The sequence below is a fragment of the Passer montanus genome, unplaced genomic scaffold (genome assembly GCF_014805655.1).
Source record: "Passer montanus isolate IOZ18808 unplaced genomic scaffold, ASM1480565v1 scaffold141, whole genome shotgun sequence".
Lineage (NCBI taxonomy): Eukaryota > Metazoa > Chordata > Aves > Passeriformes > Passeridae > Passer > Passer montanus.
Window position 1 is genome coordinate 409,449 of NW_024361053.1, and position 16,905 is coordinate 426,353.

General features: G+C 42.8%; 1 protein-coding gene and 1 long non-coding RNA gene across 2 annotated transcripts in view; one reads left to right on the plus strand and one right to left on the minus strand.

Moving 5' to 3' along the window:
- Window positions 1–2,601, plus strand: part of LOC120498130 — a 33,985-nt gene extending 31,384 nt beyond the window's left edge. The window contains exons 3-4 of the long non-coding RNA XR_005626641.1: window positions 77–177; window positions 1,642–2,601. This is a non-coding gene — a long non-coding RNA (uncharacterized LOC120498130). The remainder of the gene's footprint in view (window positions 1–76; window positions 178–1,641) is intronic.
- Window positions 1–16,583, minus strand: part of LAMB4 (laminin subunit beta 4) — a 43,577-nt gene extending 26,994 nt beyond the window's left edge. The window contains exons 1-14 of the mRNA XM_039700494.1: window positions 16,464–16,583; window positions 15,656–15,718; window positions 14,281–14,438; window positions 9,873–10,008; window positions 7,790–7,863; window positions 6,981–7,169; window positions 6,775–6,838; window positions 6,017–6,231; window positions 5,054–5,174; window positions 4,295–4,483; window positions 3,511–3,690; window positions 2,705–2,814; window positions 2,164–2,243; window positions 1,045–1,195 (exon numbers count right to left, since the gene is read on the minus strand). Of these exons, the coding sequence (XP_039556428.1) occupies window positions 1,045–1,195; window positions 2,164–2,243; window positions 2,705–2,814; window positions 3,511–3,690; window positions 4,295–4,483; window positions 5,054–5,174; window positions 6,017–6,231; window positions 6,775–6,838; window positions 6,981–7,169; window positions 7,790–7,863; window positions 9,873–10,008; window positions 14,281–14,438; window positions 15,656–15,689 (1,701 nt within the window). The 5' untranslated portion in view covers window positions 15,690–15,718; window positions 16,464–16,583. The remainder of the gene's footprint in view (window positions 1–1,044; window positions 1,196–2,163; window positions 2,244–2,704; window positions 2,815–3,510; window positions 3,691–4,294; window positions 4,484–5,053; window positions 5,175–6,016; window positions 6,232–6,774; window positions 6,839–6,980; window positions 7,170–7,789; window positions 7,864–9,872; window positions 10,009–14,280; window positions 14,439–15,655; window positions 15,719–16,463) is intronic.
- Window positions 16,584–16,905: the final 322 nt, after the last annotated feature.

The following is a 16,905-nucleotide window of genomic DNA, read 5'->3' on the forward strand; positions in this document are numbered from 1 at the left end:
CAGTCCAGATTTCCTTACAGTTCGTTTTTTGTTCCTGTTTAACACAATCTTTCCATTTTCAATCATGAACTCATAGCCTTTCTTCTGGAAGTAAATGTCACACCTTGGAAGAGTGCTTGGCTGAACCTATGAAATAATAAAAGAGGAGCAGCACTGTCTCAATAATGTTGAAGGAGGGTAAGCAAGTAAATGAAAATCCACATTCTTAAAACAAGGTCTATTCTCACAGAGAGAAACTTTAAACTGTGGCCCAGCAGCTGCTGGAAATAATTTTCCCTCACTCCTTTAAAATTAACTTGCACTTTTCCCTCATAAGCTATGTCCCAGACATCTGTTTTCCATTTAATTATTGGACTGTAGGAGGATTACAGATTGTGACTATAGCTAAATATTTGTGGATGAGACCTGAAAATAAACTTTTTTTATTATTCCTTATCTATAGTTTCTGTACAACATGTCAGAGAAAAAATGTTAGCAAAAGCATAGACAGAGGAAGGGATGCATTTCAGGCTTGCACTCAGCATGGAGAACAACTACCCCCATGTGGAAGGGGGGAAAAATTTTTTTCTAAAAACATTACAGATGGATGCCAGATTCTTGAGGAAATTAGGCTACAATCAATGCTGTTTTATAAGACAGCAGGAATTAGTCCAATGGAGCAGAGAGTAATTTGATTCTTCCCTTGTTGGAGATTCCCAGAAATAAAACATCTCATGAGAGCTATTGGCAATTCAAATACCTTCCTCTAATTTAAATAATTAAATTTATGTCTCTAATTCATGCTAGACCAGCCTGCACTTGAGATGCAGCAAGGACAGCTTTGCAGGTCATACCACGCTGTAGTGACTGTCCCTTTTTAACAGCCACAGTTATGGAATAGTCATGTCCATGAAAAACAAACTGACAATGGTCAAGGGGCTTGTTTTGCATTTTCCTGATGAAGAACTACTCCCCACGCAAGGGCTCCCCTCCTCAGCCTCAGCTCCCGTGTCACCACCACAGTGCTCCCCTCTCAGCACAACACCCAAAAAGCCAAATACCTACCAAGGGTGCAGAGCCAGAAAGGGGCTTTGCATGCTCAGCTTCATAGATGTAATAGTCCAGGGGTAGAAAGAAGTACCCTGGAGCTGGCTCGTTGCACTGGCGGCTCACGATGTTGGGCAGACACTCGCACTGACCATCCTTCAACGAGCACCTATGGGAGGAATTGGAAAAGGGAGGACATCAGAGTGGCACAGCTGGGTCCTCACAGCATGAGGGCAGCTCACACCCATCCTCGTTCCACCTTTGCCTAATTTCTCCCATTGCTGGATTACCTCTGTTACTAAACTTCTTCCTATCACCCATCTCCTTTGTTTCTGATGCTGGATTTATTCAGTGCTACTTTTCCATGATTTCAGAGTTCACAACCTCCTTTGTTTTTGTCGGTTCCATACCTGAAGCACTGATCCTTTTGTTTCCTGAGCATCTGTCACTGTCTATTCCTGTATAATTTCCTGTATCTTTTTCTATAAGAATCACTATATCACGATTGTTAATAATCTGTCACCCACAATTATGGAGGCAGGACATGAAATCAGAGGGACTTTTGATGTGATATTGAATGTTTTCATATGCTTACACGTATGTTTACCACACCAGGTGATTTACCTGCTCACAAGGAGCTGCTCTACAGCATGGGACTGTGTGCTCCTCTGTCTGAAGCCTAACAGCAGCAGTGAAGACTCCTACACAACAGATTTTGGAGGAGTCCAACTGAAACCAACCTTGCTTCTAAAATTATACATTTTAAATAGGACTGATAAAAAAAAAAATCTAGCATTTAAGGTAGATGTAGGAAGCTAAGTCAAAAATGTCATCTCCAACTTACTTCTAGTTTCTAATAATATTAGGGCCTCTGATTCTCTCAAGGCATGTGTTTTATATTTCATATAAAACACATCTTGGCTCAACCTGATTTAAGGTTGGCTTCAAAGGAAATAAGTAAAAAATTACCACAAATAAATATATAAGATCTCCACCCAAATTTACACTGTTTGTATATGATGAAATTCCATCTACATTCTATTTCCCTATCTGTACTGTGACTATATTAACCTAACCAAAAAATCTAGCCTAAGAGTTTATAAAAATTAAAACCAAGAAAGAACTTGAAGAACTTACAAGTTATTCTGGGATCCACCGATATCACAGTCACATGGAGAACAGCCATACAAGCTGTTGCCAAGACCCCAGTATCCTGCCTGGTACAAAAAGAAAGGTTCTTCTATGGCAAATGTTTAAGTATGCAAAGCAAAACAAAACTTGTTCTGCTGGATGAACAATGGAGCACTACTGTGCTTGGCCATGGGAGATTGCTCCTCTTACTGGATAGCAGGGGTGCTCAGCCACTGCAAGAGCCAGATATTTACCCACTTGTACAAGCAAATTGCTCTGTAAACAGCTAAAATGGATCAAGGACATAATTTTGCATTTCCTTTCCTTCCTGGGAGTGCTCCTCCCCCTGCAATTTGATTGCACAAATACTTGGGAGCAGAGAAAGAAAAACAAATGTGTCAATGCAAATTGGGATAATACCATACAGCTACAAAATTATTTTGAATTTTGACTAATTGTTCACTTTTCTGGCAATGAAAAGGTGTGAAATGAGTGAGGAGACTTCCACAACCACATGCAGAAGCGAACCCAGAAACTGAGTACGTACAAGGCATCTTTCACAGCGCTGCCCTGTGGTGAACCTCTGGCAGAGGCACTGTCCCGTGGCAGGATCACAGACGGAGAAGGGCAAGCTGCCCAAGGGATCGCAGTTGCAGGCTGCAGGGACAGAAAAGTGCAGTTAGCTCTGCAGGCCCCAGTGACGGCCCAGGACTGGCGTTTACATTATTTGTGGCATCAGCATGACTGGCAGTCTCCATTCTCCACACAGACACTCTGCAGATGAATGTGCCCTGGCACCCTCCAGCCCTCAGACTGCCCTTGGAAATGGACAGTTTCCCCAGTGGGTCTCTTTCTGGGGGGAGCAGAGGCACTGGCAGAAGGCCTCAGCAGTGGTTTGCCAAGGGCTGTGTGCTGATCTGCACTGCAGTCCTTGTGTGTGGCTGAGCACCTGGTGTGGGCATAACAAACCCACAGTGCACCTGAGCAGGGGTGGGATGTGCTTCCACCAAGCCTTTCTCAGAGGAATGATTGGCTGGAAGTTCTTTTGGCAAGGCAGTAGCTTGCTGTCGTCTCAATATCTCTTTTCAATTAAGTTGCATATTTAATAACCCTTCTGTGAGCAACAGCCTGATCTGTTGTATTATACTATGTATTCTGAAAGTGATTTTGCATTGTTTCAGTCTTGGATGCTGCACCAGAAACCTTGAATTTTGCTGACATTAAATTACAGTAGGCAGCTGTGTATTTTGTGACTCAAGTCACAAGAGCATTAGTGTGTGGATCTGTGCATTCAGCTACCTCCATGCCTTAGAAACGCTTTGGAAAGGAGACTGGAAGAGGTGGTTTACATACGCTGGCAGCCCAGGGGGTCGCTGCTGCTCAGCCCGTGGTAGTTTGCCTTGCACTTGTCGCAGCGAGCGCCCTCCACGTTGTCCTTGCAGGGGCAGCGCCCTGCCACCGTGCCCAGCGCGGGGTCCGTGCGGCTCTCGCACACGCCCTCGGGCACGGTACCCGCGGGGTCACAGCTGCAGGCTGCAGGTCAGGGAGACACACAAAAAAAGCACACGGAGATGTAAGCGTGAAAATGCAGTTACAGAGCTGCAGGTGGTCTGCCCTTCCCTCCTGAAGGAGTTTTCATGCCAGTCAATTGCTACAATTAAATAATACTCAGAGCGTTCTCTCCATCCTATGTTAGTAATGAATTCAGGTCATCTTTCAGAAGAAGAGCTTTCATGTCTGAAAGATTATTTTTCTTGCATATGGCAGGTATCTAGCAAAAGTTATTTACTCCTCCCATCATTTTGGTGCCTCTTCTGTAATTGCTGAAGGTCACAGAAGCAACACCACTACTGCTATTTGTATTTCTATTGACCTTGTTCAAGAAAAATTATAGCTTTGCTGGATTTCTAAGCTCTGTTCAGCAAGGAGTTGGAATATGAAGCTCCTTTCACAATGATGGATGGAGGATACTATCATACAGCTACTTAGTAGGGCAGTTTGGATGTTATAGGTTGGGTAACATTTTTACCACCACGTGGACATTTAAGCACGGGGATGGCCATAGGGCTCAGAGCAAAGGGAACCAGAACAGCCCTGCTTTGAGTCACTCTTACAGAAGTTAAAAAGGGAAGCTTACGGAGGCACGGCCGAGGATCTGAGATGACTTTGAGTGGATCCTGGTAAAAGGAAGGTTTGCAGCTGTCGCAGTGCTGGCCCGTGGTGTTGTCCTGGCAGTCCTCACAAACGCCACCGCTGACCCCGCCGCTGGCCTGGTACACGGCCATGTCAAAGTGGCACCTGCTGGAGTGGCTGTTGCAGTTACAACCTGAAACCAAAGCAAACAGGGGGGCATTTCACACCAGGTAAATGCTGTGGTCTGGCCACATTGCTGTCTTACAGCTGGGGGAAAAAATTGAATCTTTGGACAGAACTGTATCCTAAACTTGGAAATGCAGGTGAGTGTGCCTGGTATACAGTGGGGAACACTGCCCTGCTGAAGAAATCTCTAGCTGAATATTTGTCTACAGATCCTAATTTATTATTCTTGTGTATACTGCATTACTCATTATTGTGGAAATAAATAATTTAGCCTTGTCTAAATTCTTTCACTCACATGAAAAACACTGTAAAAACACTGTGCAAACCAATGAATGATCTTTTTTTGCATTAGCTCCTTTTTTCCCCCTCTTTTTTTTTCTGTATGAAGAATAAGAACATGAAACAGCTCTTCCTCTTGTAAGATAACACAGCATCTGTGGATGTAGGAACCTATTTTTCTGGATGAGGCATAAAAAAGTCTCCCTCCCAGAAACCGGCCATCTCATTATGGATTGGACTAGGATTGTGTCACACCCACTCCTGGCTATTAGAAAGGAAAATATCGTGTTTGAGTTACGTTTGCAAGCATTATCTTGTGTCCCTTCAGCTGGCCTCCAGGGAGCATCATTGTAGAAATCTTTACATCTTTCACAAGAGGAACCTTCAGTGTTATGGTGGCAGATACATCTCCCATGGACCTGTAATGTGGTGAGAACAGAGAGCAGATAAGGTGACAAAAAAAAGGGAGAGGAGAGGAGAGGAGAGGAGAGGAGAGGAGAGGAGAGGAGAGGAGAGATATTTGTTTAAGATATGTCAGCAAGATCAGGAACATTTGAAGCTCTTTGGCTCCCTCAGCTGACATAATTTTCAATTATTTGAGTAAAAGATCTGGAGAATACATCCAAACATTAACCAAATTGTTTTAAAGCCACTGAGCAACATTTAGAAAAAAAATACTTAAAGAGATATCAAAGGAGACATAAACATTTTAGATTATTTCTCTCTCTCCCTATATGTCTTCATATCGTGATACATATTTTCCAGGAGAAAAAACTCTTGTTCCCAGAGGGAAAGAACTTGCAATCACATTCCTGGGATTTTTAATAATCCATTTTTCATGGGTTAGCTTTGCATTATCAGCTATTCTTTGTGCCAGTGCCTCCCTTCCCGTTGCAGAGCCTCCAGGCCCAGCTGGAGTGTGGAATGCACCCAACAAGTGGCCATTCAAGTCTGCACATGCCATAGGCTACTTACTGCATTACATTTGCACCATTACAGCTCTGGCATTTTGCTGCTATTATCAACACGTCTTGCCCCAGTTGCTTTTGAAACACCACAGCAGTGCCAACAAAGACAGCTTCTGTGCACTCCAACCCCGGGTTTTAAAGGAAGAGTCTGCATTGAAACATTTAACTAGCAGTTGCAAATGGCCAATCCAAAGATTATCAGAGATCTTCCTTCAGCTCCCTCCCTCCATCTCTTGCTTCTCACAAAACACCAGTGGAGACTCCCCTTTTTGGAGACAGCATTAAGGACACACCATCCCAGACTGGTGGAAAACATCTCCCCGTAGGTTCTGCATGGAATCACACTGGCTGGCATGGCCATTGCAAAAGCAGCTGCCCCGCACAACCATCTCATAGATGGCATAGTAGTACTTCTCAAGGGGATCACCGTGCCTCCTCCCAAGCAGAGCATCTCCAAGGGTGTGGAGTTTAGTAAAATTGATCCTTAGGTTTGTCAATGTAATGAGATCTGGAAGGAAAGAAGAGAGGTCAGGAGCCCAAGTTCAGTCTAAAATGAACAGTATGAAATCTTCAGCTTGAATCAGTCATCCAAGAAATTTCTCATAGTGAAGAGATAATGAAAATGATCCACTATTGGCCAAGATCAGTAATGCCTACAGTGGCAGTGCAGGGACCCACTCCTGGCACACAGCTGCATAAGTGTTAGCATCCTACTTGGTATGGCTCTGCATTTTCCCAGCCACTGTCTTCATGGGTTCATGTGTACCTCTGGGACTGCTCTCAAAAAGCAGTATGGACTGGGCCTGAATCCAGAGGGAAAGACAGTCTAGCTTCATGGATGTGCTCTGCAGAGCTTTGCTGTTTGCCCCCGGGGCTAGAGAACAAGACTGGCCCATTTCATTTACTAATACAATGTGCCCCTAAGATCTTTAGGTACCTAATTTTCAACATCATTGACTTACACCAGCTGAAGTCTTGACCCTTTCAGTGTACAAAACAAAAAATACCATACCAGCAAAGTGTCTCTGGACAAAACATGTAGTGTCCATACCTTGGATATATGGCACATACGGATTTTCTATTTCAAAGCTGGGGTCCAAAGCTTTTAAAACAACCTGCAAAACAAATCAATAAAGCTCTAGAGATGGGATGAGCAGCCACCAAAGGGATCAAAGGACAGGCCTCTGCTTTTAGCAGACACAGACAAGAGACCTCCAGTTCCACAAATGATTTGAACTCATACAAACTTGACAGTACCTCGCCTTCAGTGGAGGGCTCGATGTCTGAATATCTTGAATCACAAACAACATCTCCAACACTTTTTGCTGGACCAGAAGAGATGTTGGGGAAAGAAGCTGCACAGTCATGTGCAAAATATCTGAAGACTTTCCAGGTCTGACCAAAATCGGCAGAGCGCTCAACCAGCATTGCTGCAGGCCGAAATGTCTACAAGAAATATTTCAAGAATTCCCTAAGCCAGCATTAATAAGACACCACAGGGGTTGTTACATTGATATTTCTCTTTGGAGGAAGCTAAAATTTTTTATTTGAGGGTTTATAGGCTCATTACAGGTACTGTGATGGTTACAGGAATCTCTAAAAAAGCTCATTAGAGCCTCTCTCTTGCAAAAGGGAAAGGTAACATTTCATAAAAATATGTGATTACTTTCTAAGTAAGGAAGTTTACCATAACAATTAGGAATTTAGTAAAAAAAATTGTAATCATCTAGATCATAATTGATGTGCATGAACTGAACTAAATTGAAAGAGCAACTGCAGGTCAGATATGTCCTCCATTTTTAGAGTGTAATTTTGCAAAGTATTTTTCCAGTTTTAATTCTTGGATTTATAGAAAATAGGTTCAGAAGGCACACGAATAAGAAGCTGTTCAGTCTATCCTCCTCCCCTAAGGCAGGATCAACTATAATTTAACCATACTTGACAGGTGTTTATCTAACCTGTTCTTACAAACCTCTAAAGATGGAGTTTTCATTGCCTCTGTAAGCAATTTATTCCTGTGGTTAATTAGTGTATTAATTACGTAAAAGCTCTGGTAAAAGATGTACCTTGAAGGTCAGGATAAGATGGCTGAATTGGAATAAAGTTTCTAGGTCCAATCTAATGCTGACGTGGTCAATGCCTGAAAAGAGAATGAAAATGAAGTGCACAATGTGTAAATTGAAGTGGTTGCTGAGACAGTTTTCCCATGGGGTATTTAAAAATGCCTTTTCCAGCAGAGCAGCTAGACCCTTTGGGGCATCCTCTGTGCACAAACCCGTGCAGCTGGAGCTCTCTCTCTGGGGCAATAAAATGTGCTGCCTTCCTGGCACTGTCACCAGCAATGCTGCATGTCACTGAGACAGCAAAAGATGCCTGAAGGTCCTGCTTACATAATTCAGACTGTAAATGATGGTCATGGTAGGGTTCTGGGTTTGTGTGCTTCTATATCCAGTTAGAATTATTTTAAAAAATCCATTCAAATAATTCACTTATTGCTAAGAAAGAAAAAGAGAACTAATAAAATGAGGTGTTTTCTTCATGCTAAACAGAACTGCTAAACTCTTCTATACTTCCGGATGTGAAATTTGTCATGAGCACCAGGCATCTTCCAAAACTGCAACGAATATTGAAAAAAACTCCAGAAGTTACACACTCTCTGTAGAGAGTGCCAGAAGCCTTCTATACTTCTGGACGTGAAATTTGTCATGAGCAGAACTTCTGCACCAGGCATCTTCCAAAACTGCAACGAATATGGAAAAAAACTCCAGAAGTTACACACTCTCTGTAGAGAGTGCCAGAAGCTCAGCTGATATCCCCATTGTACACATTTGGAGTCTCAGGACTCCTGCTGACCAGGCGGTGCATGAGACCTCATCCTAGAAGAAAGACAGAGAGAACAAGGAAAGCTCCTCTCACAGCTTTATTGGCAGTGGTGTCCAAAGCCGGTGACAGATCCTTGCTAAACTCCATGAAAAAACAACAAGGCTTATGGATTTTCAGTTGGATACTCAAAATAGAGGTAACATATTTTTCTAGGTCTTAATTTCCAACCAGTCAAATGCTTTTCACATAATTACATTATGTCAAATAAGAGAGAGTAAATGTTATTCCTCCTAGCCTGTCTTCCCAGAGAAGCTGTATCATCCTAGTGCATGAGACCTCATCCTAGAAGAAAGACAGAGAGAACAAGGAAAGCTCCTCTCACAGCTTTATTGGCAGTGGTGTCCAAAGCCGGTGACAGATCCTTGCTAAACTCCATGAAAAAACAACAAGGCTTATGGATTTTCAGTTGGATACTCAAAATAGAGGTAACATATTTTTCTAGGTCTTAATTTCCAACCAGTCAAATGCTTTTCACATAATTACATTATGTCAAATAAGAGAGAGTAAATGTTATTCCTCCTAGCCTGTCTTCCCAGAGAAGCTGTAAGGATATTATCTTCATCAGTTCTGGGATTGCACACATCCTCCACAAATTGCAGAGGGCACCAAGCCTAGTGGTGCTGCTGGCACATGTGAAGTATCAGTGACCATCCAGAGGGACCTGGAAAAGCTTGAGATGTGAGCCTCTGGGAGTCTGATGAGATTTGTCAAGGCCAAGTGCAAGGTGCTACACCTGGGTTAGGACAATCCCCAGAATCAATACAAGCTGGGGGATGAATGGATCAAGAACAGCCCTGCAGAAAAGGAACTTGGGAGTATCAGAATTAGGGAGCTGATAGACAGGCTTTATTTAATTTTTTCCTAAACTATTAGTTCTTTAAAAACAATTTTTAAATGGGTACTTGTGATTTACAGACTGTCTTTACCTTGCATCTGTAGGCAAATGTATATTTTGCCCCAAATGAAAATTCTTTTCCCAGACAGACACCCTGTGGAAAATATATGGCTTTCATGTACGACCCAGCATTGCCACATATCCTCTGGTCAGCTCTTGGTGCTGAGTTTAAAACTTGTCCATAGAAACACCGACTTCCTGAAATCTTATCTTGCTACACACAAATGGGTTTAAATCACTCAGTATTACCTAACCAAAGAACAGATGCAGGGTTTTTTTCATCTCTTCATGAAGGCAACTTTGTGAAAGTCAATTTCATAAAGAAATCCCCCAGTAACATTTTGCAGTACCATGTTCTCTAAGTAACTTACCATTTTCTGACTGCCACCACTTCTTTTTCCTTTCAGGCTCAAACGTTGTGATAACATTTTCAACCATGTGACTATTGTGCTGGGTATAGGGATTATATGGGTATCTGGAATCACAGAGAAAGCACTTCTCTTCAGCCTAGAAAAAAAAATGAGCAGAATAAAAGCTTAATCGAGATTCTTCACTAAAAATTAGGTGCATGTACATATATTTATGTCATTGCAATGCTTGAAACTATCTTGTTGCTTTCGATGTCTGTGCTTTTAATCACTCAGGCTTTTCATATACAAGCCCAAGAGAACCATCATATGCACAAAGCTTGCACACAGTATGTGTTGGTCATGGTCTTCCCCAGGTACTTTATAAAAATTGCACTTTTTCAGTGGAGGAGGGATCTCAGTAAGAGCAGATACCAGGTAAGTAGTTGGTTTGGGATGACACCACCACCCTGACTGCTCTCAGTGTCTTTTGAAGCATAGGGGAACCGGGAAAGCTTAAAACCAATGCAAAGGAGGAAAATCAGGATATCAATAGGACACAAGGATCTTATTTGAAAATGCTACAAGAAGAAGATGAAGGTAGCAATAGCTACCTTCTGATAGCTCCGTTCTGAATGAGAAGTTTTGATAGTGAGGGCAAGGAGTTCCTGTTTAAGGTGGTAAAATGGGGATTGAGAAGGAGAGCAAGAAGAGGTGACAAGGTTAAGATGGTGGGCTGGGAGATGGCCTGTGCTGGATCGTGTGGAGAGCCTGAGCAGCCATCACAGCCAGCAGGGCCCTGGGAAAGTGTTCAGCAGGGTTGGCAGGGGTGGATGCACTGCACAGACTGACTCCAGGGATTTGGGCAGAGTGTAGTGTGAGGATGTGGGAATAAGCCACAGGAGAAGGTGATGCCTAAGTTGTGTGCCTGGCTGGTGGGATGTCCTGGGTTACAATATAAAATATATTCTATTCCCATCCTCAAGAGCTGCTGAAACCAGGAGGAGCATTGTTTTTCCTTATCTCCCGTTAATGGGCCCATCAATGTCTCAGAGATAACTTCCTCTGGGAGCCATTTCTGTTTAATGGGAAATCAAGGACCCACCACATGGCTCATTAGAATGATAACAGCCCATTGTGAGGTGCTCTGCCCAGGGGAGAGGAGCTAAGCATCCCCACCTGGATGTAATCTGGGGTTTGGGACAGAGCAGACAGTTTTTCCACTGGATTCCCAGAGGAATGGCTGTCTTTTCCACTGGATCTTCAGAGGAAGACTACACCCTTTCTACAGGATCACTGCTCCAACAGAACCACACCTGACACTCCAGGAGGACTGCAGCCACCAATCCAACTGGACTGCTACCAACACCCTGACCAACAGGGTGACAGGTTATATTCTGACTTTGTCAGTGGTTTTTCTTTTGTATTATTGCATGTATTTTGCTTTTCCTTTTCCTTATACATTGTATTTCTGACTAGTCTCTCACTGGTTTTGCTTTCAAAGCAGAACATGGGGACACTGGCAGTAGGAAAGGGTTGACGCAGCACCCCAGAGGGAACTGAAGGAGGAGGCATGAGTTCAGTGGCCATGGCTAGAAGGCTGGAAATGACCCAGAAGGAGATAGGTGGTACACTCAGCATCCACAAAGAACTGAGAATGGTTTTAACTTCTTTGAATTATGAAATCACCTGGGAATAATTTGCATTTAAATAAATGAAGAGATATAGATTTACAGGTATAATTAATGCATTTTAAACATAGTAATTATGTATTGTGTTCAGTCATTCTATACTACACTTGACAAGTGTATGAATGCACATTTTAGCAGATGAGCGAGAAATTAAAAAAAAAAAAATCTGTCATTTCACAAAGCTCTGGTAAGGACAGCTCAGGTTGTTGAAGCAGCTGGAAGCAGTTGAAGCAGCACACTCCCACTCTGGTTTTTATAGACAAACAATATGACACTGGGGCAACTTATCTTTAAGGTTGCTCCATAAAAATCTGTTCCAAAGGACAAGCATGTGCATGTCCATGTCTGGCAGATCCCATTTGCCTCTGAGTCGTGCAGCTTTATACTCTCCTCAATGCTGAGTGCCCTGTCCTTTCCTTTCAAAACATATATAAGTAGTAAATCCAATCATTGAGCTAAAACCCACTTAACCTACATTTTAAAAACAGTAAGACATATTAAAGACTAAAATTTACTTGTAACGCTTCTTTCCAAACACAAAGCAGTTGAATTTTAATTTTTCCCCATCTGAACCCCAGCTAAATCCTGGCTCTTGGTAGCTTGCCTCATTGACTAACACCCACTTTCATGAGTAAGGCTTGCTCTTAAGAAATCTGACACAGGTCATCAGGAGAGGAGAGGGAGAACTTTGATTTACAAGATGCAAAACTTCCTGGTCTGCTTCCAGCAAAGAATTCAAATGTGCTGGTGAGAAAGCAAATTGAAAGTGAAGTGGCACTCTGATGCACTGTAGGTGCATGACTCATTTAAGGCAAGCTGATGGAACAGAACGCATTGACAAAGGGCTCTGTAGCAGCAGAGTTTGTAGTTTTCACCCTCTTCAGGAGACAGCCACCAGGGGTCAAGATATGTTGAAGCAGCATTAAATCACAGGGATTATTGCAGAACAGCTGCTCCTTTCATGAGTCTGTATTTACATAATTCAAAGGGTAAGTACAGGCAAGCGAAAATACTGATTTTTTTTTATTGCTCTTTGATCTCCTCCTAAAAAGCAAGAATAAAAGGCAGTTGGGAAAGTGTTCAGCAGGGTTGGCAGGGGTGGATGCACTGCACAGACTGACTCCAGGGATTTGGGCAGAGTGTAGTGTGAGGATGTGGGAATAAGCCACAGGAGAAGGTGATGCCTAAGTTGTGTGCCTGGCTGGTGGGATGTCCTGGGTTACAATATAAAATATATTCTATTCCCATCCTCAAGAGCTGCTGAAACCAGGAGGAGCATTGTTCATCCAGCTTTAGGACCAGAATGAGGATTCAGGCTATTTTAGTAAAAGAAAGAGATATTTACATTTTGCAGAAAACTGTAGATACAATGTGCAATTTGGAGCAGTGCTTGGTTTCAATGGCTCATTAGAATGATAACAGCCCATTGTGAGGTGCTCTGCCCAGGGGAGAGGAGCTAAGCATCCCCACCTGGATGTAATCTGGGGTTTGGGACAGTTCATGTCCATACTTTACTCTGTAAATGTGTCACAACATTAAGCTAGAAGGTCATAAACTATCATTATTTTCAATTGCTTATAAATTAAGCTGTATTTGAACTTCCTCTTCAGCCTAGGCTGTTATTTAGTGACAATATTTCTATTTGTGACAATTTATTAGCTCAGTGGGACCAAGCCCTCCAGGATGTACAACAGGGGAATCCTCATTTCTGCACACCTTCCATATACCCAGTGGTTCCCCCCCCTTGGTTTCATGTCCATACTTTTACTCTGCAAATATGTCACAACATTAAGCTAGAAGGTCATACACTGTCATTATTTTCAATTGCTTATAAATTAAGCTGTATTTGAACTTCCTCTGACTTTGTCAGTGGTTTTTCTTTTGTATTATTGCATGTATTTTGCTTTTCCTTTTCCTTATACATTGTATTTCTGACTAGTCTCTCACTGGTTTTGCTTTCAAAGCAGCTGTATTTGAACTTCCTCTTCAGCCTAGGCTGTTATTTAGTGACAATATTTCTATTTGTGACAATTTATTAGCTCAGTGGGGCCAAGCCCTCCAGGATGTACAACAGGGGAATCCTCATTTCTGCACACCTTCCATATACCCAGTGGTTCCCCCCCATCCCTGCAGCCAGGGAGTGAGAAGCATCCTCTTGGTCAGCCACATTTTTATTTGATCTGACTCACCCACATGGCCAAAGCCTGGGCTACAGCTTTAGGTCTTCCCTTTTCAGAGGCATCTTTCAGCAACACTGGCCTCATTTCAGATCAAAAGAGAGGAGAGTGTGTGGTGTGAATCTCTTGACAGGCTGCCTCAGGTCTCAACACCATGTGGACAAGTCCTCTGGAGAGGGCCCTGCAGCCTGTGGCACCCCTGCACTCACACACAGACCGTGGGCTTCACCTCTGGGGCCTGAGTGGGAAGAGCACTTGCAGAGCAAAGCTCCTTCAGAAATCCCTGTGCTCAATCCCTGTGCATCTCAGGGATCTTTCTCTCCCTTGAGAAGATACACATCACTGTGGAGGCTGTTTGCTGCCAAACCCTCCTTATGTGCTGCAGAGAGGCACAGCCTTCCTCCAGACTCAGTGTGACACTGACAATTATTCAGATAACTCCCACAGGAACTTCCCAGTCTGGGCCAATTCCCTGTGCAGATGAGAATAAGGTTCCCTTATTCTTATCTGCAGGTAGAGTGGTTATGGTTAGCAAGAGGAGTTAACAAAAGAAGGCAAACCCACCTCTAGGTAGCCTATAATGCAGTACTTCTGAGGGCTGCTCATCCCACAGGTTGACGAGGCTGTCAGCTGCTTGCTGCGGCCCTGGAGAAGGTCCCCAAGGGCTGGGTGGCAGGACCCAGCACCACAGTCATGCTGTGCATGCTGGGCTCTTAGCAGCACTGAGCATAAAAGAAGATCAAAGAAAGACTAAATTGTTTTGCATATCCAACAGTATTTCCCAGAGAAAATCAGTTAAATCCCAACACAAGCAGAAAGCACAATTATCCTTTGCCTGTACCCCTTTTGTCCTTAGTTATACATTTTTTAAAGAACTTCAGTAATGAACACACCAGCTGCAAAATAATAATAAAAAAAATATAGCTAGCATATTGCAAATCTATGCTAAAACTTAAATTTTCAGCACACTACTTTTCAGTAAAAATGCCAATCTACCATGAGCAATAATTTATTATGCTTCCCATCCTGACATACCCATTGCCAGCAATCCTACAAAAGAACACTGAGCATTTCAATTGACTCTGTGAATAGAGGTAGATTTGAATTAATTCCACTTATTTCTGTTGAAATAAGTGTTCCTAGTTATAATGGTGGAAATGAGACCAGGATTGATATAAGGGGTCCCCTAGATTTTCTTTTAATTTGCAATGAATCCCTAGTTCAGGGCCCTGTTAAACCCCATGTAGTTGTCATTAATAAATTAAAAGAGTAATTCTGAATTGTCTGAATAATTGCAGGACTTCTTTGTTTTGCCTGAAACAACTTTCAGTGTCTTCCCCACTATATTAAGATTTCCCTTACAGGGCTTTTCCTTTTAAACAAGTTCTGTCCTGAAACTCTGCAAAGGAATGGGTACCTTGGAGGCTATATCCATTCAGCTTTACTTGGCTCAACTTGTTAGAAAAGGTGCAGTTGAAAAACCCCTACAACTGATACTTGAAGATCCCACAAAACACTAGAAATACAACTACCACAGTAAAAATACAGCATTTCATAACCAAGTTTCAGCCATGGCTCAGGCTATAATTCAGATGATGAGTGACACTTGACTCTTTAGATGTAAAGCGGTGCCTATGTTTAGTTAGCATGCTCTTTTTACTTATAAAAATCCATGCTCATTATTCATTAGCAGATGTTGATTGCCCCTTTCAGGACCCAAATCAGGCTCAATTACAACATGTATGTTTTCTTTGTACTTGAAGATATCATATCTTGTAGGTCCCTCACTGGCAGGAGGGTGGGGAATAAGGATTCACTGTCAAGTGTTTCTCAATAGCATTTTCTTAAAAGAAGTGCTTTAACAAAATCTTGGAAAGGTGTGTAAATCACATGATAATATTTCAAAATTGGTCTGAGTCACTGTAGCATCTGTACTTACTGAGGTGTAACAGGATGGCCAGCCCCAGCCTCATGCCTCCCCATCAAACTCTGACTGGTACTGCTGCAAGAGAAAAACTGGTCCATCACTTGGTGTTCTCTCTCACCAGGGCACACAGGTGTACCCAGGACCAGCCTTTAGTGAAGTGACAGAGATGTAATAAAAATATAAAGACTAAAAGGAAACCCCGGCTTTGATTTAGTTGTAGAAAAAACAAATCTCATGATAGAATTTTTGGCACTGAAACTGGGATGAAAGCAGAGGAGCATTTCACAAAGGCTTTCAGAGAAGACCGTGAAAACATATTCACACTTAGTGTAAAATATAACCAGAATGCTACCAGCTAAAATACTGTAGTATTCAAATAAAAACCCCTTAATTCTAAGTGGATTCAGCAGGGCTATTTGCAGAGCTCTAGCTCTTTCTCTGGAGGTCCTAGTTTGTTTTCATTAACTTAAAAGATAGTCAGAGGTCCTAATGAAGATGCCACTGAGAAATGCCTGATGTGAGGTGCTACGAATTTTGTCAGAGATCTGATGTAAGTGCATCTCAATGTTCAGTGAAGAAAACCAGGTAATGTCAGCATCAGTGCAAAAAACTTGTACAGGGGAAACTCAGCATGAGTCCAAGAGAGGTTGATTGTGGCATTATGGCATCCTTCCTCTTCCTATTTACCTGGAAGAAAGCGAGACTTGCCAACAAAACTGTTGGAAAAACAAAAGGCAGCCATGGGTATAAAAGACAATCCACTATCCTGCCACCAAGTAGAACCCCCAAACCAAACCTGCCCCATCTTTGAATCTTCCACCTCTTTCTCCACCTGTAGGAATCAGTGAGGCTCGTGTGTCTTGAAACAGTTCCAGCTGCCGGGGCATCCCTCTATGAGCGTGCCCCAAGCACCACCTCCCAGCTGTGTTCTTGTTTCTCACCCTCACACAGGCATCATTGTACTGAGTGAGCTTAAATGAAATACACCCCCAGAGTAGTGGGAACAGAAACAAAAGTACTTCAGGTGTTATAGGCTCCATGTGGGCTTGGTGCACCCAGCTCTACACAGCACATGACACAACAGCTGTACCTAGTTGAGTATTTCAGCCACCACAGGCAGGGAAAGCTGGCAAGGGTCACCAGGCTTTCATGCTGCTGCAGCTACTCTTATCTGCCACAACCACAGAGAGCCTGGCATGTGACAGGGAGATGATGCTGCTGAGCATCCATGCAGCTGTGCCTGGCTACAGAGAGACCTGGCC